The sequence below is a fragment of the Puntigrus tetrazona genome, chromosome 9 (assembly GCF_018831695.1).
Source record: "Puntigrus tetrazona isolate hp1 chromosome 9, ASM1883169v1, whole genome shotgun sequence".
NCBI classification, from domain to species: Eukaryota; Metazoa; Chordata; class Actinopteri; order Cypriniformes; family Cyprinidae; genus Puntigrus; species Puntigrus tetrazona.
This window is the reverse complement of record NC_056707.1, coordinates 22,862,654-22,889,786: the sequence shown is the minus strand read 5'-3', so window position 1 is coordinate 22,889,786 and position 27,133 is coordinate 22,862,654. Positions and strand designations below refer to the sequence as shown.

Genomic DNA, 27,133 nt, shown 5'->3' with positions numbered 1-27,133 from the left:
GCCATTTTTGCCTATCGAAAGCACAAGTTTTCGTTTTTATTTGGCGTACTATATTTTTATTTCATGAGGCTATCGGTGCCGAAGCTTTTCAACAATCTTAATGCAGCTGTTCTTTGGTCACCTTAAAGACCATAAACAAACTAAACAAAATTTAAAGGACTCAAAATTCTATGTAAAAGACACGTATTGACTGTAAACCAATTCCTTCTGGTGCAGCTCTCAGATGTTATTTTACATACAGTACAATACCGTTCAAAAGTTTGGGGCGTTCAAAAGTTTATATATAGTAATATATATATATATATATATAAAATATATATATATATATATATATATATATATATAAAAAAAAGAATAAATACATTCATCCATCAGGTATGCATTGAATTGCTCAAAAGTGACAGTAAAGATATTTACATTGTTAAAAAAAATTTATATTTCAAATATACTCGCTAACATTGATAATTCTAAGAAATCAGCACCAAATCAGCATTAGAAGGAATTTTGAAGGATGGTTGACACTAAAGACTGGAGTAATGATGCTGAAAATTCAGCTTTGACATCACAGGAATATATTAAATTTTCAAATATATGCCAAAATTAGATATTAGTTATTTTAAATTGTAATAATATTTCAATTTTTTCAGTCAAACAAAACCGTACTGCATATTCAACACCGTAATTCTACTAAATAAATCCTTACATTTCAATTGATTTCTCATACAAAAGCTTCCCAAGATCCAACATACAATGCTCAAGTAATATAGAGTAATGTTATGCTGGTTTTACGAAGATGTTTTGTCGTTTTTGAGCGCGACTTGCAGCACACAGGCTTGAGGTTGAGTAAATCTCAGAATTTATATTTCTGGGTCAACTACTCCTTTAAATACTAATGTAGAGTTGTATCTTTCGTTTTAAAGTGTAAAGTCATGACTGAAACGGTAGAAATCCCACCAGGAGTTTACATTATACAGCAACACTCCTGGAATCCGAAAACCACCAAAGCCAAATTTAAAAATGAATGATCTGTATAGAAATACTTCTGCTTTTCAAGCTCTCAATAACCTTACCAGTCAAACATGCTGCACTGGATAAGTCATAAATCAAAGAGCACCTGAGCTCCTGGCTCAGACCTTCCTGCAGCACAAGTCTGCAGAGGGGAAACCTCATCCTCAAGGACACAGCTGAATTCAGTCTTACAGAAGCGTCTCGGAGGAGAAAATGTAGGCATTCGGGTCTATGCAGGAAATAAAAAAAAAATCCTCAAACAAGTCGCAAGGATAAAGTGAAAGTCAGAGTCGCCGCTGCAAACCCTCGCTTCCGCATGCAGAGATGGCTTTTGTCAATAATAAACGTGCATTTTACAGACCATTCTGCCATCTTGAAAAACTCCCACAATGCCTTGCTCTCAAACCCTGAATTGACTGTATGCAGCATGAACGTTAAAGGAAGAGCTCATCCAGAAACAGACTCGCCTACATGATTCCGGGTTTGGTCTTTTTCTTAAGCTGAGCTTTAGAGTCGACATGAGGGTGAATTTTCGTATTTGGGTGAACCATTCCTTTAACACAGGTTTAACCCGATCGCGTGAGCAGATCAGGTTTCGCTGGGAAATCTGACCCGATGGACTCCATGCAGCTTAAAGTCAATACACTGTAGACACCTAAAAAGCAGGGCTTTTAAAATGGTCCGTTATATTCCAGTAAAGTATTGAACCCAGAATAAAGGGCTTTCTTTGAGCCTTATGTAATTCGCACATGCATTTAAGACCTCTGAGAAATTTCAAAAGCCACGACACATCGTTTAATAACATCAATGCACTTTGGTTGCATTCATAAGACTACTCTGTTTTCCCAATCATTTCATCGTTTGCGAATACAGCTTACGTAGGAACCATATGCAAAAATTCAAGTTTCCCTCCGAGGTCAAATTAAGATCTCTTTTACTAGAAAGACGGAATACGCTAATTCTACACTAAAGTCCTGACAAAATAAGTTTGTCTGTCTAAAGGGACCATGCTGAATAGTTCTGATCTATGTGATAGAATCTCTTCCCCTTCTAAAAATCCGGAGGGAACGGAATAAAAAATATAAATATGCTTATGTTTTGCATATCAAGGAGAACCATGCTCAAAAAGGTGAGCCAGCATTTGGGTAGGCTGGACCAGGAAACCTTCGGACCCGTGCGCAGAGCGGAGTGGTCGACCTGAAGCCACGTAACGCACGCGTTTACGGCATCGAGGTTTTATCAGAACAACCCTCTCTCACGAAAAAAAAAAATCGAAATTAAAAAAAGGATTCCAGTTACAAACGACATTACGTCCTGTTATCCGCGGAAGGCTAATGCCGCTAACTTCGAAACAAACATACATTAGATGAAAATCTGATTCTACGTAACAAATTAAAAAGGCAGAGTCATGATTCACACAAAGAGAGCAAAATGACAGACACTAAAGGGCTCTTGGTTTGTCTGAGAACAAACAGTGTCACACACACACACGCGCACGCGCACACACACACACATCCCCGCACATCAAGTGAAGTATTAACAGCTGGTTGTTGTCATGTCCTGGTCTTTTAATGTTCCCTCTTCAAGAGTTCAGCGAGAACTGGTCCTGTTCTATGGGTTTTTTCACCCAGGCACCCAGGCCCGCTTTGTGAAAGGCCTTGATGAGCGTCTGCTTGGCCGTGTGGTACTCCACCGCTGCTTGTTTGGCTTCGTGGTACGAGCTGGGCTTGGGCACTTTGATTCGCAGAGTTGACGAAAGCTGCAGATATATATATATAAAAAAAGGAACGCAGATATTATTTGTTTGTGTTATATAACACAATACCATTTACGCATAGTTAACGCTACTGCATACTTCGCATTTCAAAGGTTGAAAGTATAACATAATTATAATACAACACAAGACAAATTTACAATTTTATATGGCCACTTTATTTTACTTTTGCCTCCTAATTTGCTGCTTATTAATAGTTAGTAAAGTAGTTGTTAAGTACTGGGTAGGATTAGAAATGTGGAATAAGTACTAATAAACAGCCGATACAGTATGTTAATAAAAGGCATACTGATAAATCAACCTTTATAATGCAATTAATGTCAAGCGCACGAAAGTGCATACGTTTGGTAAATGATTTAAAGTTCATTAGGAGTTTCTGCACACTGATATTTTCAGCACTGCTTAAAAAAATAGTTTTTTTTAAATCTTTTTTTTTCGTAAAAAAACAAACTCAGATTTTTTTGAGTCACGCTCAGTTCTAAATACTGTTAAATTAAAAGATTCGAGGAACTAAAATGCATGTTAACAGCATGTATAATGTTCGCTGATTTTTTTCAGTACACTTTACTGACGTTATTCTACTTAGTAAGGAAATTTAATGCAACTGGTGCATATTACCATAATTGCATATGCAATATGGCACGCGCATATATCGTTCTGATCATGATTGCTTCCGTTGTCCTTATTTGCGAGTCCCTTTGGATGCCCACACGCAAATAATATCTTTACTGCTTTACTTTTCTTAAGCCGAGTCTTGCAGTGAAGTTGGAAGTGAATCCGTGATAGCGGTACCTTAGAGTGTAGTCGCACCCAGCGGCTGTACAGGGCGTGCTTACAGAGACGTGAGGGCCTGCCCATGTCATCCTTGCCTGTGGTGGCGTTAATGACTTCTAGAGCCTGATCTCCCACCGTCCAGTTCACACTGAAGTTAGGAGCTTTTCCTGGCTGCCGGGCCTCGGCGTTACTGATTCCTGCAAACACACAGACACGCCAATTATAGTAGAATATAACACCCAGAAACGGCCTTGGTGCGTTTTCTTTTCCCGCGTCCAGTGCGGCCCTTTTTATGCAGATGAATTGATATAAGTATTCCTTCGAACAATTGAGAAGAAATTGGTTTTAATGATAGAGCGCGGATTAAACAATGTGCATTCGGTAGATGTCTAAAGCTTCCACACTATGTCAGCAAAGACCGTTTATGACCCTTTCTGCCATTCATTACATTTTTTATAAAAAATAGAGTTTGCTAAAGTGGCTTTGATAGTATGTTGAATCGACATATTTAAGCAATCGTACTTATACCGTCTTTAGTTAGATCCTCAACAGAAAGAGAGATGACTTTTTAAACTCAAGAAGAGCGCAGAAAAAAAAGCAGAAAGCAGAAACTACTGAATTTACATTAACTAAATACTTGGAAAAACCTAAAGCAATGAAAATGATCTGAAAACACTTGAAGGCTGCACGCCGTTCTTTTTTTTTCATTCGTATTTCTAATCTTAAGTTTAAATGAATATTAAAATCTATTAAATAACATGCTTTTATGCAACGCTTCAAGAAGCGTAAATGGCTCATTGCACTATGAATTACCTCTTTACCTGCAGAGCAAGACGACAAGAACAAAAAGAGTCGACAAAAGCAGAAGGGTTGTTCTTTGAGCTCGGGTCGAGTACGCCATGCCTCAACCTCCCACGACACATCATCAAATGAAGATTTTCAGCCCTGAGCCTTTAAAAGCTAGTTCTGCTGGGAATCTGATGTAACCCAGTGCAAAAGCAGCGTTCGGTGTTACTCTTGAGGCACAAAGTAAGAAAGGATATGTACTCAGTTCATCATATGTACTTCTCCAAAAGCAGCCGACGTTTCCCTGAAGACGTTTTGAAACTCGGGTGAGTCTGTAATCAGTGTCCACTTAAGCCTAGCGCTGACTTAAATAACTGACTTAGCATATTTCAGTAACATAAAAAAAAAAAAAAAAAAAAAAAAAAAGTCAAGTCATCTTTATCTATATTGTTGAATTTGTTTTAAAGCAGCTTTGCAATGATGAACAGGAAAAAAAAACAATCATCAAATATGCTGTAAAGAAATACTAATAGTGTAGCTGTTTGATTAGGAATGCACATTTATTGGACTGAAAAGTTGTCTATTAGACAGATTGACTAACTAAACTTGAAACTAAACTTTAAAATTAAAATGGGAAAATCTGATAAATTTAGAGCACGAACACATATATATACACATATACACACACACACACACACACACACACACACACACATATATATATATATATATATATATGTGTGTGTGTGTGTGTGTGTGTGTGTGTGTGTGTGTGTGTGTGTGTGTGTGTGTGTGTGCATTAAATTCAAAACTGATATGCATTGTACAGTATGAGGTTTACTTGACCAAAAAACCTGCGTGACTGTTGTTTAACCACTTTACACTTTGACAAGTATTTCCCAACCCTGCTATAGACTGTGGGGGATTATCTTCCATCTTCCTCTTTATAAAAAAGAAAAAAAAAAAAAAGCATGTGAGAGAATGATAGAAATCAGCAGGGGAATCTGGGATTTGAGGCACGGTGTGAATTACCGAAACAGGTCGGCGGTGGAGAGCAGGCCCATCTAAATTCCAGTAATTCATCAAACCACAAGGAAATTGAAGGCGAGCGGGGAAAACTGTCCGTCTAGTAAACGGTAATACAATTTGACATGGGTGCCATTTTCAATGATTTGAGAGTGGAAATGTGAGGCGGCGTGATGTTGTCTTACCGCTGAGCAGGGGGCGGTTGAGGGAGAATTGCTGGGGCAGGTCTTCGATGTCAGCGATCCGCTGGTACATGGCTCGGGAGAGATGATCAGCGTGATACAAGCTGCCCAGGATGATGCTGGAGAAGTAGATGGGCTCTGTGAAGTAGCTCATCAGAGAGCCCTGGATGCCCACCACGTTCCACCTGCAGGACAGACCAGATTTGTCTAGATTTTATATTGGGAACCAAACAGCATCCTAACACAGACTAACAATAATCAGCATTGACATTCATTAACATTACCATGAACTGCACGGACCTAACATTACGCAGATAAAGTTAGAATGAAAACGGAAATTGGATTGAACACACAACAATAAAAGATATGAGAAATCAAGTTAATAAGCCTATTTATTTTGCACGGTTATTATTTGCATTATATTTAATTATAATTGATTTTACAATTTTTTATATGCATGTATTTTCTCTGCTATACGCAACACATCGGAACTTTTTTTTTTCTGTAATAATTATAATACACAATAATTATTCGATTTGATTATAATGTACTTATTTTATAATTTCATTACTGCTATTTTTTATCCGTTCTCCCCCTTGCTGTAGGCAACCCCACCAAAACAGACCTGCGTACCATTTCTATTATAATTAAATTAATTATGCTTACATTTTATTATAATTGTTTTATAATTTCATTACTGGTATTTTGACTTCCCCCTGCTGAACTCAACACCACCAGAACAGACCGGATAATTCATTTAATTATTTTTTAATTTAATTTATATTCACATTATTACATTTTTAGTGATATTAATACATTTACCTCATTCATATATAATTATTTTAGAACTTTTTGGGGGGCGTTTCGCAGCGTTTTGCGTCTCTCCCTTCTGCATGCAACCACAACAGAGCAGCTTTATCATAATTAAATACAATTACTAACACATTTATGTATAATATTACAGCATATCATTGACATTTTGCAGCATATTCCCCCTTGTATTCACAACAGAACAATTTTTGCCACCTAATGGCATTTAATTATATAATTGACTTTAATTAATACTGAATTGAACAAAACAGACATGCCCAACATTACTAAATAACTGACTACACCGCTATTGCATCGATGCGCTTTTTTTTACTAGCCCTGAAGTATTTCCAGCAGTTTAACATAACGAAACACCTTTGGGGCTCCTAATCTCATCTAAAACACTGAAAAAGCAAACGTGCGCGGGTGGATGGGACACAAGACAATCAGGAGCTACGAAAATCCAAAACACAAAAGCAAAAAAAGCAATCTGGCCAGAAGCCCAGATGTGAATGATTTTCAAATGATGCATAAAATAAAGCAACGGTGGAAGAACTGTTCAATTAGTGCGGTTCTTCCAAAGCGCCTCGTTTATGTCTTCACGGGTCCCAGACTCACCCACTGGGTCTCCCTCCTCAGCCGTACATAATCAAAAGTCCTAATCAAGCCCAGATCCAGCTCCCCGAAACAACACCTGCTGCATGCAGCTGAGAAGAACCCAGACTCAAGTGATTGGAGTCGCTCTGCTCTGACCAATCAACAGCCGGACATGCCGAAGAGACACGGCACAACTTCTGCTACCGTTAATAAGACCACTTTATTAGCCAAGTACTTCCCTACTGTAGCCAGAACACTCCGCAGTGCATCCAGAGTAACTGCTGGAGTCTACTAGACAGCTTCAAATCTGGTGATTATTATTTAAAAAAAAAAATCATTGTATTAATTTGTGTTTCAAAGAGGCAAATCAATTAGGAACAGAGGTGTTTGTGAGTTTTTGAAGCCAGTGAGTGGACTTTGATTGGTCCAGCCTTGACCCTGGTAGTACGAAGGCAATAAAAAGCCACACATTACAGATCAGTTAATAATACAGACTATGTAAAATGAATCTCTATGAACTCCTTGTGCTCCTACAAATATGTAACAGGTGGTTCACCACTGTTGCAACATACTATTCAGCAAAGATGCATTAATTTAATCGAAAGTGACAAGAGTGATTTCTCTAGATCATTTCTGAAGAGTCATGTGACAAATGATTAATCAAGATTAATCACAGCCTTTTTTTAATATATAATATGTGTACACACACAGAACGATTATATAAAAATATTCAATATTCAAATGTGTATATTTATATATATATATATATATATATATATATATATATATATATATATATATATATATATATATATATATATATATATATATATATATATATATATATATATATATATATATATATATATATATATATATATATATATATATATATATATATATATATATATATATATATATATATATATATATATATATATATATATATATATATATATATATATATATATATATATATATATATATATATATATATATATATATATATATATATATATATATATATATTAATTCATATATATATATATATATATATATATATTAATTCGATATTCTTGTATTTTATATTATACATAAAATGCAATGCAATCAATCGTGATTAATCATTTGATTTTTATAGTATGTTTAACTCTACTACAAGCTTTTGCAAAATAATAAAACAAACGATTTCACTGAAATAACACGTCTTGGAGTTTCTCTCATCATTATTTCAGACACGAGTGCCTCAGCACCTCCCATGAAAGATTCACAGGAATACCCTGCACCCGCTGTGTCCTGGTTTCAGACCTACATCTGGTCATGTTACTAGCAGAGCAGGTACGGGATCAGACGAAGTTCTATCAACACACATGCTCATTCATCTCAGCAGATGGGCTGCTTTTCCTTGAGAGTGAGCTGTGAACATCACTTCTGCTGTGTCCCTGAGCAACACATAAACCAGCCGGGCCCTGACCGAACACAGCTTTCCAATAAAAACCAGAGCAATAAACAGACACTGAAAACAAGAAACACTCTGTCTTTTTCTCATTATAGATGCTAATATATACTATATATATATATATATATATATATATATATATATATATATATATATATATATATATGTGTGTGTGCATTAAAGGGACAGTTGACAAAAAATGTATTCTAGTATTTTTTTTCATACGATAGAAGTAAATGACTGCCATCAAATAAATTAATTTTTTTAACAAAATTACTGAAAATATCATTTTGTGTTCATCAGAAGAAGTTCATTCATTTAATCATCATTTACATTCATCATTTTGTTGTGTATTTTTTGAAGTGGGTTGAAACATCAAAGTTGTCCAAAAAAAAACAATGTGTTCTTCTCTTAATTTTTTTTTCCACACGCACACACACACACACACACACACACACACACACACACACACACACACACACACACACACACACACACACACACACACACACACACACACACACACACACACACACACACACACACACACACACACACACACACACACACATAATTGATTTTGTTTTAAGTAATGAAATTGATTTCAGTTTTAGTTTTAATATCCCTGGTAATATTGTTCTTTTTGTCTAAAACAATGAAACATGATTTTTAGTGAAAAGCAACCTAAATTTCAATCTGCTCCTTAAACAAAGCTATTGTCTGACTGCTGAAGGCTCAGAAGAGTCTTGTTTATATATTCTCATATTGTAGTCTTTTGTCATGCATTGAGACCAAACAGCGCCGACAGACCCCTCATCCATCTCCATCAGAATTACAAAGAAAAAACTATAAAAAAAACAACAAAATCAGACACATATTGAAAAACAAAACACCACGTTGAATTTTAGGCGGTGATCATTTCTCTTATATTTGATTAAAAAGCAAAACAAAACAAAATGAAAAAAAAAGGTCAACCAAAGCAAAAAATAAATACACAATTTAACAAAAAAAAATCAATAGACAGAAGGCAGCGTGAATAAACAGAGATTGTGGGATGAGGATGATATATATGTAGTATTGAGCGACAGTGTGTGTGTGTGTGTGTGTGTGTGTACGGAGGAGGCTTTCTCTTTTCTTTCATTAGCACAGACAGGACCTGTGCTCTCCGGTCACAGCTGTCTCTGACACGTCCTTATCTGTCCGCTCACAGCTGCCGGGGCGGCAGAGGAAGACACAGCGCCACACTGACCCCACAGGAGAAGTGAAAGCTCACTCCTGCACTTAAAACGCTCTACTTTATTTAACCAGGGTTACGGTAACGTTGAACCATGCACTTCTTTCCCTGTCAATTATGAAGCCCAGTAAAAGCCAATGGGCAATTAAATTCACAAAGCCCTTGTTCTCTCCCCAGCGGTGACAGGTACAGCATCTACCTAGTGCAGGAGAGCTTAACCAGAAGGTTCTGGACTAATGCTTTTGCTGAGCTGTCTGCTATTCTAATGAAGAGGGCTGACAATAGCTCCTGACAAAAGGAGCTGCCTAACTAGGCAGCGTTTTCAGAGGTAAAGCTGTAAACGTAGCATTGCAACTCCAGAAGGCAGTGTGATGAGCTCGGCTGAGAGAGAAATGGAATATATTTTTGGTAACACTTTAGAATAGGTAACAACTGTTAACTATTAACTACGACTTTTCCCTCAATAAATTCAGTTTAAGTATTGGATATTAGGGACATAGAATAAGGTCAAGCAGAATAAAGCACGTTATTAACGAATTAGAAAATAATATCATGCTCAAATAACATGCTCAAATATTTTATGTAAATTTTTCATGCACCGCTTAATTACGGTTTTCATGAATCTAAAAATCACACACACACTACATGTATATATACACACACACACACATATATATATATATATATATATATATATACACATACACACATATATACAATATATATTGTATTTTATTTTTATTTTATATTCTATTTTATATATATATATATATATATATATATATATATATATATATATATATATATATATATATATATATATATATATATATATATATATATATATTCAATATTTATTTTTGAAATAGTAATAATAGTAAAATAATAGTAAATAATAATATTTTCATTACACTATATAAATTGACAACAAATGCACATTTTTTGGGGATAATTCTCTATAATGTAACAGCTTTAAATTAGGTATAAAACGTCATTGAAAATTTTTTAGTGTTGCTGCTAACACAGGGAAACATATAAATATATATATATATATATATATATATATATATATATATATATATATATGTTTTTGTTTGTTTGTGTGTATAAGCGTGCTACCAATATTACCTTGCGATTTTGTCACTGCATGACATGGTAAGCAGCCGCTCGCCCTGCAGGACCCCGTCCCACGTCTGTATGGTGTTACTAGATCGCACCGGGATGGTTCCCTCTCCAGACTCGATCTTGGTCCTAAGCTGGCCCCTTGCCTTCCTGTTCGGGTGTCTGTCTCCCTGGTCTGAAGAGAACAGAAGAAAAACGATGAATTAAGACATCGAAAAAGAATGGGCGGCTCTTACAGGCAATGCATCTAAAATGTCAACTTACTATCTACTTCAACAAACCAATAATTGATTTAATCAACCAATAGCACTAACATAAAGAACAGTAATTGTGTTTTTTTTTCCCCCCTTCAACTGCTTAATAATTGCACGAAATATAAAGCCAAGCAAAATGATTTTAAATACAACACTCAAAAGCAGAATTAATCAGGCCACAAGAGGAGTCGACAAAGCCAGTTAATTAAAAACACTGATGAAATTTGTTTTTGAAATGCAGTCAGACACTTGAGTGAAATTATAATGAAATGCGACCTGATCATAAGAGGACCCACCCTGATCTTAATTGAATACAACTATACAATTTTGATCATTCATTTCAAACAAGTGTTTGAGTAAAATAACGTCCTCATCCACCTTCTGTATAAAGAACTGAAGACTCGGTCTCACCCTCTACGCCCGCCTCGTGAGGAGAGAAGATGCGGGCGTCTCCGCAGGGCGATGTGCTGATGTAAAGATGAAACTGGACGTTGTCTTTCAGCCGAAAGCCACGCTTGTCACACTGCGTGAATATGGACTTTTGGTGCTCCTCTTTATTGTTGCTAAATTTAGAGACAAACAGCAGAAAAATTCTTCCCAGTTCTAGTCGTGTACGGATGCAAAACTGCATGACCATAATTATTTTGACACATCGTGAGTGTAGTACAAACATTTAAAGGTGTGCTTTGTATATTTAAGAAATATCTCATATACTGAGTTTTAAAACCCAATCCACTTGAACTGCATATTAAAACGTAATATGAAAAAACAACATAAAAGTTATTATTTATTTATTTTGGATGTGATTAATTCATGATTAATCGATTTGACAGCAAATTTGACACAAACATTATTTATTTAATTTAAAAAATATTTCAATAGATCACAGTATTTTGGCTTAATAAGCTACAAAATGCTAGCTTATGATTAATCTATATCATGCATCAAAACAGAATACAAATATTACATAGCACATATGTACATAGTTTAACTATAATATAAATATATATTAGTGTTGTTAAACGATTATTTGTGATTAATCACATCCAAAATAGAAGTTTTTGTTTACAAAATGTGTGTACACACATGCATTTATATTTTTAAGAAAAATATTTGACGTTTTTATACTAGATATATTTATATATAAAATAAATTATATGAATATAAATATATACAGGTAAATACTATATGCTGTATGTGTGTGTATTTATATATACACAATAAATATACACAGTACACACGCATGTATTATGTAAAAAAAAAAATTATGATGCAATTAATGGTTTGACAGCACTATTATATATATTACAATTTTACGGTTAAATAAATGAATATATTTAGATAAACTGCAAAGAACTGCAATTATAAACGTTTATAATTACCTTATGTAGCTTATTATTTTAAATAGATTTCCATAAAAATGTTATTTAACCACAGAAATTTGTGGTTTGATAAATTTAAAACAGTCCATGTCATGATTCAACTTAAATCAATTAAATGTGCAACTCTATTTAAAACAGCACACAATAAGACAAAATCTAAAATTAGAAATAAATTATAAGCGTTTATGGGTTTAATTTCCCTTCGGCTGCATTCATCATGCTATGGTGACATATGAGAGATACACAAACACACACACACACACACACACACACAGCGTCTCACCTTAAGAAGTGCTCCAGCTGCATGTAGAGATACCTGATCAGAGAGCGGCGAGCGATGATTTCAGCGTGACAGTCGTTGAGCGCAAGGCCACGGTCGCTCATATACTCGCCGTTTATACACTTGGTTCCCGTGGAGACGCAGATGACCTGAGCGTCCTTGACATCGGTGCCTGAGGAAAACATACCAACAAAAAAAATCACAAAACACCAAAACCTGCTGTACGGAAGTCTAGGAAGATCTCCGCTCGAGATTCAGGCCCTCATAGCAACACTTTAAAATAAGCTGTCATTTGTTAGCACTAGTTAATGTATTAACTACCCTGAACAAACAATGAACAATACATTACGGTATTTATTAATCTTTGTTAATGTTAGTTCATAAAGATGCAGCCATTCATTGCTAGTTCATGTTAGCGCGCGGTGTGTTTTAATAATGCATTATTAAATAACGAAATTAGCATTAACTAAGATCGATGAATGCTGTAGAACAGTGTTCATTCTTATGCTAACTGAAGAACTTTACTGTAAAGTGTTACTGATTCTTTTTTAATTTTCTTATTTTAATAGTAAAAGCATTCTTCATTTAAAGTACATAAAATAAGGCGCATCAGTTCATTCGGTGAGCTCAAATGGATTACTAATGAGTCTTTTTGACTGATTCACCGTCTCACAACCACCGGGCAGGTTTTTATTTTTAAAACACTCTTCAATTTTTAAATGGAACAACCGTACACAGAACCCTACCTGTTGTCATGACAACACCAGCCAGAACTTTCCGCCGCGCATGTGGAGACGTGAAGTTGTCTGTGAGCTCGCTGAATTTGTCCACTACCAGACGAGAGACGGCATCTGCAAGGACCTGGTGAAGAGCACACACAGACGTCAGACTCTATCAATAACACATGAACACACGTCAGTACATGATTCAGCTGGAGGCGGGCACGGCAGGTTAAGAACAGTACGGACTATACAGATAAATTCATAAAAACACACTCCTTGTCTTATCGCTCATGATTAAAGGGTATGAAAGCCTGTCACAGATAAAGCCTTTGTCTTTGCATTTCATGGAAAATTGCATAAAAAAACTTGCACTTCAAAAAGGGAAAAATTTTAGAGCTTTTTTCTAAATTACGCTAATGTTTATGCCATGGAATAAAAAAATATGTAAGATAAGTTTGAATTTATTAACAAAAATGTTTTTTGTTAATACATTTGCAAAATGAAAAAAATGGGCGCATATTAATAATTTTTTCACTTTTTCTTTATTCCCTTTTTTTTTATCCCCTAAACCCTTCAACAAACCTCCTTCAGCATTTAATATCCACTTTTCATAATCCAGTCAATTACTTATGGATAAAGTCAATGCTCCAGATTTTTTCTTTTTGAATATGCGAATCCAAAAACTAAAAATCGAACTTACAAGTAAAAGTTTAATACCGAATTTCAACACAAAGTAAGGATTTTTTAAAGGAACGGACACCAATGAAACTCGAATTAATATTTTAGAGAACCTGTTCCTCTATGGATGACTGTAAAGCAAAATTTACAGCAGACCTCAGATTCACCTTCTGCTGCTGCAATATAATATCAATATTTCATCGAAACCCTTCAGGCACCTCGGTGATTCCTTTCCGCTAACAGTGTCCTCCACTTCACATTCCTTAAGCTCCCTGTTAATATGCTGGAAAATGATTATGCCAGGGAAAAAAATCAATGGCCGAATGGGCAAGAATTAGAGACATTAGTCTAACATTACTTCCCAAATACTTGGGAGTCGCTCGGTCGGAGACGGCTAATGGGAGTTTTAAGCGGAGCGTGCTCTCGATATATTATCAGGAGACAGTGAAATCTTCCACTGAACAGAAGGCTGCGTTTTACTTTCATGATAAAACACACTAGTTTCCACCGTCATCTTTATTTGCTTTCATTTCCCATTAGCGCCTGGGGACAGATGACAGGAATACACTGGCCAACTAGACGCTGACAGATTTCACAGGAGAGCAGCATAGAAAACTAAGAAAGTGGAAAAAGGAAAAAAAAAAAAAGAAAAACGTCAAAGACGATTAGATGTATTCTGTGTTAATAAAAGTATAAGTAGTTATATATAATTTTATATAGTCAAATCAATACACATTTACTATGTATTAAAATTATATAATAACATAGTAAAAATAGTATATGTAAATATAACAGCATTTTATAGATACCCATTAAATATTAGATAGTATTATTAGCTAATAAGTGCTATATATTTACAAATATAATTTTAAATAACGGTATAATAGTATGAATTTTTATTATTAAATTACTATTATACATATAAGCCAATTCAATGCTTAAATACAATTATTAATTATATATATATATATATATTTTTTTAATATATATATATATATATATATATATATATATATATATATATATATACATTACACACACACACACACACATATATATATATATATATATGTGTGTGTGTGTGTGTGTGTGTATGTGTATGGTTTGATTTAGCAAATATACATTATGATTATTCTAATTACTAAAGCTCTATCACCTTATAATGCTAAATTATAGTTTAGTAACGTGCCCAATACTGCATAAACTCCATTGGAAAACCGAAACCTACATATTTATAATAGGATTTATTTAAAAAACTCATAATGTTATTAAAATGTGGCTGTTCTTTTACTTTAATCTGTTACTTACAACAAAAACCAACACTGTCATGAAACGTTACTTTGATCTATAATTACAGTACTCAACACGTACAATTTGACACGTCACTCGCTGTCACTGCTATATCATTCAACCTTTCACTGAGGACGTGAGGTCAGTCTGTATCTCTACACAAGAGCAGGAATAACGTCCCGCGATGAGAGTCTATTTAACCTCTCGCCATCTGGTTAAAACAAATACACCTCTCCACCCCGGGTCTCATATTGACAGCATGTTAAATATGTGCCTATCAGATTAGGGATGGATAATGGGGTTTTGCATTCACGGCGCTGTATCTGCCTAGCAGACAGACAGCCCAAGAGCCATCAGCATCAGACACAAAACATGCCGCTGACAGGACTGCTCTTTAGTGGACAGGTAGTGGGCAGGCTGAAACAAAATGTTCTTGTTTTGACACGGTTCAGAGGAAGATGTTAATTAAGATTGGGTCGCTTCCAGGCCTGGCCTTATCTCAAAAGCAGGATTAACAGAGGATTTTAGAAATGTGTAAATAGACGTCTTCTCACGCCAATCTTCGGCCATTTCGGCTCACTGTGCTGTTTCGGTGGCAGGAGTGAGCAATATATTGAATATGCATGACATATATCCGGTGCTTCGCTTGTGACATGACATTAAGCAACCTGGTGAACACCATAATGATTTTAACATTTTTTACTTGGCCATTCAAATTTCTTGATAATAAGTTCCAAGGTCCTCCTTTGTCCACAAAGTTTGATTCACTCGATTCATCTATTAAATAAGTTCAGGTCAATCATTTTAAAGACTCCTTAAATCATTAAAGAGTTATCGGTCTCAACACGAAAGTTTTCACATTTAAAAATGTATGTAGATAAATTACTGCGTGCAGTTAAGTTGGTATTTCTTTTATTCTAGAATCGTTAAAAATACAGTATTTTTTTTTTTAAATTGTGATGATCAGAGCTTACAGCTCATGAAAGTCAAAAATCTAGAATCTCAAAATATTTAAATTTGACTTTCATTAAATGACCACCCCTATAGTATGAATCGCTTGTTTTTCGAAACCACAATAAAACTGCTGACTAAGCAACGGTTCAGAAGACAATAACTGGCACCCACCACGAAGAGCGTAAGTGACAGAAAACCCATTACTGAAAGTGCCGTATCGAAGCATATTAAATGCAAAGATGACTGGAAGGAAGGAATTGGGTGGGAAAAGGAGCACAAGCAACAGAAAATACTGTAAGCAAAAAGTGGACTGAAGCTGGAGTCAAGAAAACAGACGTCTTCAGGAAAATGGCTACTATGCCACTTCTGAACCAGAAACAACGCCAGAAGCATCTTACTTGGGCTGAGGAGAAAAAGAACAAGGCTGTTTGCATTTCATTTGGAAGCAAGGTCTGGAGTCTGGAGAGGCACAGAATCCAAGCAGCTTGAGGTCCAGCGTGAGGTTTCTGAATTCAGTGACGATTCGAGGTGCTGTGAAGCCTACTGGTGTTGATCTACTGTGTTTCATAAAGTGTAAAGTCAGTGCAGCCATCTACCAGGAGATTTTAGAGCACTTTCTGCTTCCATCTGCTGACAAGCTTTATGGAGATGCTGCTTTCCTTTAGCGCCTAGGCACAGTGACAAAACTACTCTCGAGTATTATTAGTGTGCTTGATTGGCCAGCTAACATGCCTGACCTGGACCCCATACGGGATCTATGGTATATTTTCAAGAGAAAGATAAGAAACGATTGATCCAACATTCCAGACGAGCTCAAGCTCAATAATGAGGCAGAGCCACGGATACCTTTCATTCACTTCTCACTGACACTGGAGTTTGTTCTGAAGGAGACTATATATATATATATATATATATATATATATATATATATATATTGAATAAAGAATTTATTAATAAAACAAAAAGACCAATATGAAAAGGACAACTGTTATAAAACATATGAAAAGTTTTTAAGCCATAGCACTCAGTCCATCCCAATATTAAAATAGAGCTCATCTTCATTTCCATTAGGCTTTGTTCCTACTGAAGACAATCATTTGTGTGGGTTTTGTGCATCACGTTATAAAGGCTTAGATGACGATCTCTGATAAACTTAAACGGATCAGAAACTTCAATTAAACACTATGAGATGTGAAGAACCGATTTCTTATATTCATCAGATTGTTACAGATCAGATACAATCAGGCTTTATCAGCCAGTCCGGTGTGTGTGTGTGCGCTAAAGGAAGCCACAGTACAAGTTTTTAAAGGCTTAAATTAGATATTTGATGATATTTTAATGAAATATTTCTGTACCTACACTGAAAAGTCAAGGTAACCAAAACATGGTAGTACTTTTTTACAGTCCTGTTACTCATGTACATACTATGCACTTATTATAGTTATTTCAATAACTAGGTAATAATTAGGTACTAACCCTGAATCTACCCCTAAATCTAGCTAAACCTGTACTTTCTTAGGTAGGTACACTGTGAGCACAAATTGATTGAGGGAAAATACGTAGTTAATAGGTTACAAGAGTTATTGTAAAGTGATACCAAGTTCATAATCCAAGTCTTTTGAAGAGATACAACTTGTTTGATAAATGGACTTGCAGTAATTTAACAATTTTAATTCAAACATATACTCTGTGAAACATACAGCAAATCAAATTAGTCAAATAAAGTTTCATAATTTCAAGGACTTTCCAGGTCCAATACCCTTAAATTCAAAGACTTAATCATAGTGTTCACAGATATGAACAAGCCAGATTTAAGACTTTAAGACCTTTTTAATACCACCAATATGAAATTTAAGATGAAACCTCTGATGGAAATTACACATTATTTTAGATGCATATAATGTGATTTAATTTGTTGAACAATTTTATTCTGAAGCAATATTTTATCTGTGTTCTATCAGCTTTTACATTTACATAATTTTGATATTAAGCTCAGGACGTTATTTACTTATTTATTGGCCATTTTTTTAAACCTTATAAAATGTATGCATCATATTTAATGTCGAATTTTTGGAATCAGATTCAATCGCACTAGGGCTGTTGTCAAACAAATTAATTTTCACTGCACAATTACAACTGCATTCATGTTATAAAACCGATATATATTCAACTGTTGAAACAGAACAAAACGCTCAATACTGAATCTAAATTGTAAGTAACCCAATTATGTGAGTACTCAACTACTTTCTTGAACTTGTTTATTGAACTAAAATTAATTGCAGTCGTGAGAAGAATGAAATTAGCTCCCTTGTGATGGTATGTTGCTTAACTACAAAATAATATAAATAAAAAATGTAACATTTTGATATTTCACCTCAGTAATCTCTTCTGTGAGTTGTCTGTGAGCTCTTTTGCTCATTTCATATACTCACCTGATCTGATTTTATCCATAAAAGTCACAAAACATAAAAAGTGCAATAAAATCCATTATCAATCGCTGTTTATGTTGAATGTAATAAAATCAGAAGAATTTGTTTGTCTGGTTGGGCAAGTAAAATTCTAGAGGCTTTTTTTTTTTTTTTTTAAACTTGCATTACCTATTTTAAACAAGATGGTTTAAGGTCAGCTAACTACAACAGTAACTACAGCATGGGGGAATCTGTATGTGAAAATATTTAAGACCCACTGAATCTGAATTTAAGACTTTTAGGACTTTTTAAGCCCTTTTAAGAAAACCTTTGAGACGTTTAAAGGACCAGCAGACACATTTCAAATGAGAGCAAGGTTACTATGCGTTACCTTGTAAGATACAAGATCACATTAGCTGACCAAAGGGAATAATGTGAATGTTTTTCTTGTACAAAATATATTCAAGCACCTTCAAGGACCTGCATGCTTATTTTCAAAAACCAGGGCCTTGAAAAATCATTCAAAAACTTTCAAGGATTTCAAGGACTCCTGGGATACCTGTATTATGGATAGAGGACTCCTCTTTTAGTCAACCAAGTTTCAAGTAAAAAATAAATAAATAAATAAAAAGGCCTAATTGATGGACAGGAGTGGTGTGGATTACTTGTGGAATATTGTGATGCTTTTATCAGCTGAGCTTAGATCTTGCATCTGATGGCACCCAATCACTGCAGAGGATCCATTGGTGAACAAGTGATGTAATGCTACGCGTGTCGAATTCTGTTACCATAAAGAATCAAACTCGTCTACATCTTGGATGGCCTGAGGGTGAGCACTTTTTCATTTTCTGAAACTATTTGGGCCTTTTTGGTTACTTGGAATGAAGGAATCACTAATGATCACAGTATTTTCATTTCTGTGTGAAATATAGATCAATCATTACGTGTAGCCCAGTTTACTGGCCAGTATGAAAGACTATGTCGAGGTCTCTTACCTGCGGTAGGTGCAGCTGCAGCCCCTCTCTCGGGATGGGTTGGCGGGACGGGGTCTGGTCCAGTTGCATGTTGAAGAGCGCCGACAGAGCCGCTTGGGCAGCCCGGGCTTTAGCGAGTTTCTTATTTCGGCCGGAGCCCTCAAACGTCTGCGAGTCCACTGTCACCGACATCACAAAGTTCTTAGCGTGGCTCTCCCGGCTCTCCGACACAAACTCGTATTTGAGGCCCGGCCGCAGCTCGTTGAGAATCATGACGGGGTTTTTGCCGCTGGTCGAGGAGGAAAAGGAGGAGGGCGGCGGAAGCGGAGCCTGCACGAGGCTGTTCGTACCTGGCGCCTGGGGCACGGGATACTCTCCCAGCGGTTTTAAGGAGCCGTTGCCGTTGGAGCCCAGAAAAAACGTTTCCTCAGACGGTGCCGGCGTCTCAAACCCGTTGAAGAGCATGTCAGGGAAGTCAGCCTGGTCGGAGGTGAAATCCGTGTTGACGGTGAGCGTACGGCCCATGGCCAGGTGAGCCTCGGACGCGTTTGGGAACTGCACGAAGGAGCGCAGCGCCTTCTCTGCGGCGTTTAGCTTGGCCTTTTTCTTCGTAGGCCCCGAGCCCTCAAACAACTGACCGTTAACCTCGACGGTCATGACGAAGACCGGCGCGTGGACGGGGCCGGTCTGCGAGAGCAGCTTGTACTGCAGACCCGGTTTGATCTCGTTCAGCTGCATCAGGGCGTTCTTGGGAAGAACCGGCCCTGGCGTTTTCTTACGTTTCTTGGGTCTGAATTTGGAGTGAGCGTGGCCATTGTTGCCCTCCTCCAGGGGCCGCTTGCGACCCCCTCCTCCACTACCGTTGGGGAGCTGCTCCACCAGGCCAGCTCCCTCCTTAGAAGAGACGTTGTCCAGGTTGCGGTTTTCCTTTACGTCGGTGCTGCATGAACCTGCGGTGCCCAGAAAGAGTAACTTACAACGCCTTCGTTGCAGGATCTTGTAAATGTAAAATTTATAGATTCCTTTATCTTTCTTTGTAACCGAACAAGTGATGTGTGTTCCTTTTGTTGTGTGTGCCGAGGGTTTCTAGCATGACACATTTTTAGACTAATCTTGTGAAAAATCATTATGAGAGAAATTACAGAGAAGACACTAAAAAAAACATTTCAAGGAAAAAAAAAACGATTCATTAACATAATTAAGGAAGACCATGAGGTATAAAATCTAAATGATCACAATCATCATTTAAAGTACAGTTTCAGTTTTGCAGGCAATGGCCTGTGCAGAGTCAATCAATCTTCTCGTTGGAGATAAAATATGTATTAATTGAGAACAAAAGCAAAGCTTTAAAAGACTAACAACGACTTAAATGAGTCTCGTTTTGAGGGAGGACAAATTCTCTTCATATACGGGGTTATGAAAATACCAATAAAACTGGGTTAGCAATAAAAAGGCTAAATATTAATAATGTTTTAGTGAGGCTTTTTTGTGAATACTTAATCAACCAATCAATCGCCATATTTCGACCCCAACATCAAAAGAAATAAGTAAATGTAAATAAATGAATAAACACTGCAGTCAGTTACTATAAAATACAAATAAAACTAAAATACTAAATACAAAGCAACAAACAAGTCCACTTACAATTATTAGGATTCGCATTTTATGTGAGTGACATTTTATATTTACGTAAAACGGCTTTACACTCCACTTAAAGTTTCATTAAGGTTTTAGAAATCAAATTAAAGAAACATTGCGACATTACAAAAAATATAAATGCATAAAAAACAAGGAAACATTAAACTGAATGCATTAACGCGTTAACTGTTACAGTAAAAGCGAACAAATACAAATCGCAACAAATGAAAAAACAGCTGGTCTTAAAGCAACGTATGGATTATTAATATTATTTTATTTTGATTTTGGGGTGAAACAGAACCTGCATAATTTCATTAGACATATATCGTGTGTTTATATTCACAGGTCACAACTGTTATCGCTTAATAACCAGACGAAACACACATCATCATGTCCCGTTGACAAAGCGGATGGAACTTTGGCTAAATTTTCATTTATAACATCCTTCAGCAAAAGCTCGCTAGGTTACTGCTTTCAGTGCTCTGGTAGAGAGAGAATAGCATCCGTGAACAGTAGGGGAACAGAGTAAGAGCTCTCTGCAAACAGTAGGAACAACAGGGAGGATAAGGGAGTGGGTGCAAGGCAGGAGGAGAAATAAAATGAAGATATCTGAGAAGAGAGAAAGCCATGTGAGAGAAAACACAGGGGGAGCAAGAAACAGAACGTGGAGCAGAAAGAACGAAAAAGAGATACAAAGAAGAGAAAAACATACAAAACAGTCTGGAGCAGAATCTGAAAAATCAAAACCCTTTTTATGCATGTGAAGGCATATCCACGTTACACACACACTTATACTCTTCGGCTTGTGACCTTGTGATCAGTTCGGACCAAAAACCTCAACAGCTTTGTTCCAAAACCTGGTGAGCTGCCTACTTGGGTGCGATTTAAAGCCACCCAAGAAGGTACTGTGCGCATCTTCAGTCTCCTTCAATGTTACACAGTATTCGTGTTTATAAGATTAATGTCAAATCAATTTGGACAAATCTGGGCTGCTTCTACGAAGCGTCTACTTCTAAGAATCTTGCAAAAGTGGGGTTCAATTTAGATTAGGAATCGGACAGAGAGGCAGGTCGCAAAGTTTCAGAATAAAGCCAACGTTACACTCAGAACAAAGAAACCCTAAAAGATTCATGCAATGCATCTTAACTTTAACGGCCCTGGAAAAACAAAAAACAGCTTGTTTTGTTTACTAGAGACGATCAAGCTGTCAGTTGAGAGAGCTGCCCACCTTCAACTGAAGTAAAATCAATCAGCGCATGCTGAAAAAGCACGAAACTATCACAGTTCTCACAGCTGGCAGTTCAAATATTGCCTCACTACATGCCATGAAACTATTTTTAAAAGTTCTAAATGAAACAGAATATTAGAGTGTTTTTACAAGAAAATAAACTTTAGACTTTACTTAAAAAAAATCATGTTTAATTCAATGTGCTACTTGCTGATTCATTGCATTTTTTACTAGCAATTTCCAAGAGAAAATTATTCGTAATGCAATTTTTTTTCCCCAGTACATGAAGAAGCAAACACAACAGGATCTTTCCCCTACATGCGTGAACTTTAAAAGCACAAGTACACAGAGGTCTAGTAACACAGAGGCGCAGCAGCTAATATTTAAAAAGACCATTGTGTTGATTCTCAATCGGTGGATGTAATGAAGTCGAATGCATTTCCTAGTCTAAATGGTCAAAGCTTTCTGAAGTTCCTGTGGAGAAAGTCAATGGAAAAATACTGGCTGCAAAAAAAATAAATGCATAAATAAAAACAAGGTGGGCAAAAATTAATATTTTTTTTATTAGTCATCGAGGTGGAAAATCTGGTGCTGAAAGCCTACATATAACCGTGGCTCTTACCAAGCAATGATTCACAAATGCATAATCCTTTACTTTCCTGCTCCTAACATCTAAACCTGATAGAGAAATATGCACTGTCGCATGAAGAAAGCTTTTGGATATCGAGTATGCTTATCAGCAGAAAATCTAAATAAGAAAGCGTCCGCTTCGCTTCAGATCCGTAATAAATGATGGGACCCTCCATTGTCAGTGGCTCTGAACAGAAGCGGCTGAGTGAAGGGACAATAGCGGGTTAGATTTCCTCTGGGTTAACAACTCTTCCCAGAACCTTCTATTCACGGCAATGCTGAATGAAGACGATCAGGGCTCCGAGACATGGAAAGAACGCTGTGTATTTCTGCAGCCTTGAATCCGATCAGCCTTCTTTGATCACATTCAAGTGAAACCCAATGAGCTAGGGAATGCATCATTTCTAGGTTTATAGGTTATCTCACAGTTTTATATTCATAGGGTTAATACTTACAGGTTTGAATATTCTATGTTGAATAGAACAAAAACCTACAAAATTTTATTTAACTTTTTAAAACACAGTATTTTTGAGTGTTTTATATATATATATATATATATATATATATATATATATATATATATATATATATATATATATATATATATATGATTTATACAAAATATGATTTATATATATAAATATATATATATATATATATATATATATATATATATATGTTAATATGATTTAGATTAGATACATTTTTCTAAATATGTCATAAAAATAAGTACTTAAAGGCAATTATATCATCATTTAATTACTTAGATATAAGTTAATTGGGTGCAATATAGTTTGATCCCCAACTTTGTTCAAAATATCTCATAAAACACCATGATGGTGAGTAAAAGATGACAAGAGTTCTGTTTTTTTTAATGAACTAAGTTAACCAAAAGCTAGTTGAAATTCTTTTTATGTTTTCTGGTCATATGCAATTTTATTAGGAGTGTGTTGTGCTGTATAAATCTGGCATATAGTGTGTCTGATACATATTTAAATAAACAAATATTAAAAAGACATTACTGTTATTGTTTTTGGTATTTTGCTGACTATTATATGGCATTTAGTCAGATGAAAACCCATTACAATAATATGAACTAAAAGATATTTTCAAAAATAAAAAATTGTAAAAAATTCAAATAATAAAAAATGTAATGGAATATCTTGCATCTTTGTTTTTTTTTTTTTTTTTACCATGCCAGATTCTTTTGCCTACTTTCATAGCAAAAAAAAAATATATATATATATATACGTGTTCTAAAAATATACTGACTCTAAAGAAATGTAATCACTAAATTTGGATGAACTTGGATGAACGGCCACATACGAGAGAGTTTCTGAATGGACTAAAGATGCAATATAAAAATGTTCAATAGGAAGTGATCCTCAGACATCTCTTCTGTGTGCGTTTCAGTGGGATCTTAGAGAGGGACGGGAAGGCACATGAACCGTTCACTAAGTGACATTAGTTAAGGGTAGTGTGCAGGGTTCTGTGCTGGAATGGAGGGTTTGGGGTTCAGACTCGAGAACTCACTCATGTTCTCCTCCTCGTCAACATCCATGGTGGTGAAACGCCTCGACTGGCCCTGCGCTGCCTGAGCCCCGGCCACACCTGAAACACAGACGCATCGCCATTAGAGCTAAAGCACGCTAAATCACTATAATCACAATTACTTTAGCTTAACCTTAAGGTCAGTAATTTGGTAAGTAACCCCTGAAAAGAAGCATTAAACATCCTACACTGTTTGTGCTGAATGCAGACTCGAACCTTAAATCACGCAATTATTACTGTACTTCAGCAAGTGAAGCAAAGTAGATGGAAAATATTCCACAGACTCGCATATGCTGTAAATCTATCAATCCATCCATCCATCCATACACACACACACACACACACACACACACACACAAAAATCAAAGACGTTAAGATTTGCATCAAACATTTTTTTACAAAAGTGATTTTATGTCCATAAAAAGCACGTTAAATGTAAGCAAAGATTCTACTTTTTTACGGTTTCATTCAGTAAAACACAATATTTATGTAAAAACATGCAAATTCTGACCTGTACATATTACATTATGTAAGATAATAAGGAAGCATACTAAATTTTAATGTGTTTTAAATGAGTTAAAAAATCTTCCTGAAAAATTGCCAAAACCTAGGATAGGCAAATTTATAAAATAATATGACAACTAATTAGTATTTGCAGTGAAAGTGTATATATATATATATATATATATATATATATATATATATATATATATATATATATATATATATATATATATATATATATATACACTTCCAGTGAAAAAAAAAATTAATAATTTAGAATTCCAGTTGATTCAGAATGAATTACCAAAAAAAAAAAAAAAAATGTTGATTTGTGAATCAGTTTGACTCATTCAAACTGATTCAACCAAAAAGAATCGACTCAAAAGAACAAATCCTTCACACGAATGACATCCACTACAAGTAAGCAAAAATAATTCATTACAGAAAATGTACATGTCTTTACCATGTCTGAAAAATACATTAACCATGTGAACATCAAAGTGACAAATCCAAGAAAACAAATACACTCCCCTCCAATCACAAGTCTCTCTCAACATCCCACTTTACAAAAAGAGCTGCTGTTGCAAGTACCGAAGAGTATTGGCAGTCATATAATGTCTCTAAATGATGGCATCGTGCATCCCGAGCTGCTTTAATTAGACAGGCGAGTGGAGCAGGGCGAACAAGAGGGAAAGAAGAGCAGAAGAGAGGTGAGAAGAGGACAGAAATGAAAGACGAGAGCGGAGAATAGGACAGAAGAGGAATGAAACACCATTGACTGTGAGGTTAAGCCTACAGTAAGTGTATAAATATTCAGCAGGAGAAACTAATCTTTGAGAGAAAGGGCCGTGCTTGACAGGCCGTAATAGCAGGAGCAGTCTATTGTGACTTTAATATCCATTCGATTAGACCTCATCTTCAGCTGCCTCGGAGGAAAAATACAGTTATTGACATCAACGGGCTTTTAGTCCCCGTGACACGGATGCCGCTTGAGCTCAGGTGAAAAATACAACACGAACACATGAGGAAAAATTCAACATTTCATTAAAAGAGAGCTCACAACGGAGCGGAGATGCATGTTGACTTGAGGCTACAGCGAGGTGGCTTTGATACAGCGATGTGACACAGAGCCCATACGAAGAGCTTCTAGAAAGAATAGACGCTGTATATTTCTGCTTTCTCTTTTTTTTCATAGACACATTTAGATCTACTCATGTTGATGAAAAGGTTTTATAGTTTTATAATTTATATATATATATATATTTTCAGTATAGAAATCGAAATAACGATAACAACAACAAAAAAAAAAATTGTTCTTATATCCTCTATACAAGTATTATGACAAATAGGGATGCCTAAAAGGTAAATTAAAAATATAATAAGTTTAAATGGCTTCATTGGTCCTTACATTTTGTATTCAATTCCATGCGGTGTCAATATTTAGAAGAAATAAGCATGCCATATTTTTTCAAAAATATTTTCAGGCAAAATTGCATTTGAATTTCTGGACTGACACGTCAATGTAAAATCTCAAAATAAATAAAATTATATATATATATATATATATACACACATACATACATATGCATATATACATGCACATACATGTATACATATATAAAAAACACACACAAAATAATTAAGTCTAAATAGTACTATACATTTTTCTAGATTTCGTTCAGAAATCGAAAAAGTCACTGTATTACGCCAAGTTTGAAGTCACCGACCAAACCACTGAACAACACCTTTACCTATCAGTCCTCTATGTGAGATGGAAAGCCATGAAACCCAATGAAAGCCATTACAAAGCACATAAAGCAGCCAATCACAGCTCTCTTCTTTCGCCCTGGCCCATTCTTCACGGGCGA

At 35.6% G+C, this 27,133-nt stretch overlaps 1 protein-coding gene across 6 annotated transcripts in view; it reads right to left on the bottom strand.

Moving 5' to 3' along the window:
- Positions 1–1,224: 1,224 nt before the first annotated feature.
- The window catches only part of adarb1b (adenosine deaminase RNA specific B1b), a 139,636-nt gene continuing 113,727 nt past the window's right edge, over positions 1,225–27,133 (bottom strand). For all 6 annotated transcript variants that reach the window (XM_043249216.1, XM_043249213.1, XM_043249214.1 and 3 more), the window contains 9 exons: positions 24,744–24,821; positions 19,736–20,664; positions 13,435–13,549; positions 12,692–12,860; positions 11,438–11,589; positions 10,779–10,947; positions 5,554–5,735; positions 3,575–3,753; positions 1,225–2,767 (listed from right to left, as the gene is read on the bottom strand). In XM_043249216.1, coding sequence (XP_043105151.1) covers positions 2,591–2,767; positions 3,575–3,753; positions 5,554–5,735; positions 10,779–10,947; positions 11,438–11,589; positions 12,692–12,860; positions 13,435–13,549; positions 19,736–20,664; positions 24,744–24,771 — 2,100 coding nt within the window. In that variant the 5' untranslated portion in view covers positions 24,772–24,821 and the 3' untranslated portion in view covers positions 1,225–2,590. The remainder of the gene's footprint in view (positions 2,768–3,574; positions 3,754–5,553; positions 5,736–10,778; positions 10,948–11,437; positions 11,590–12,691; positions 12,861–13,434; positions 13,550–19,735; positions 20,665–24,743; positions 24,822–27,133) is intronic.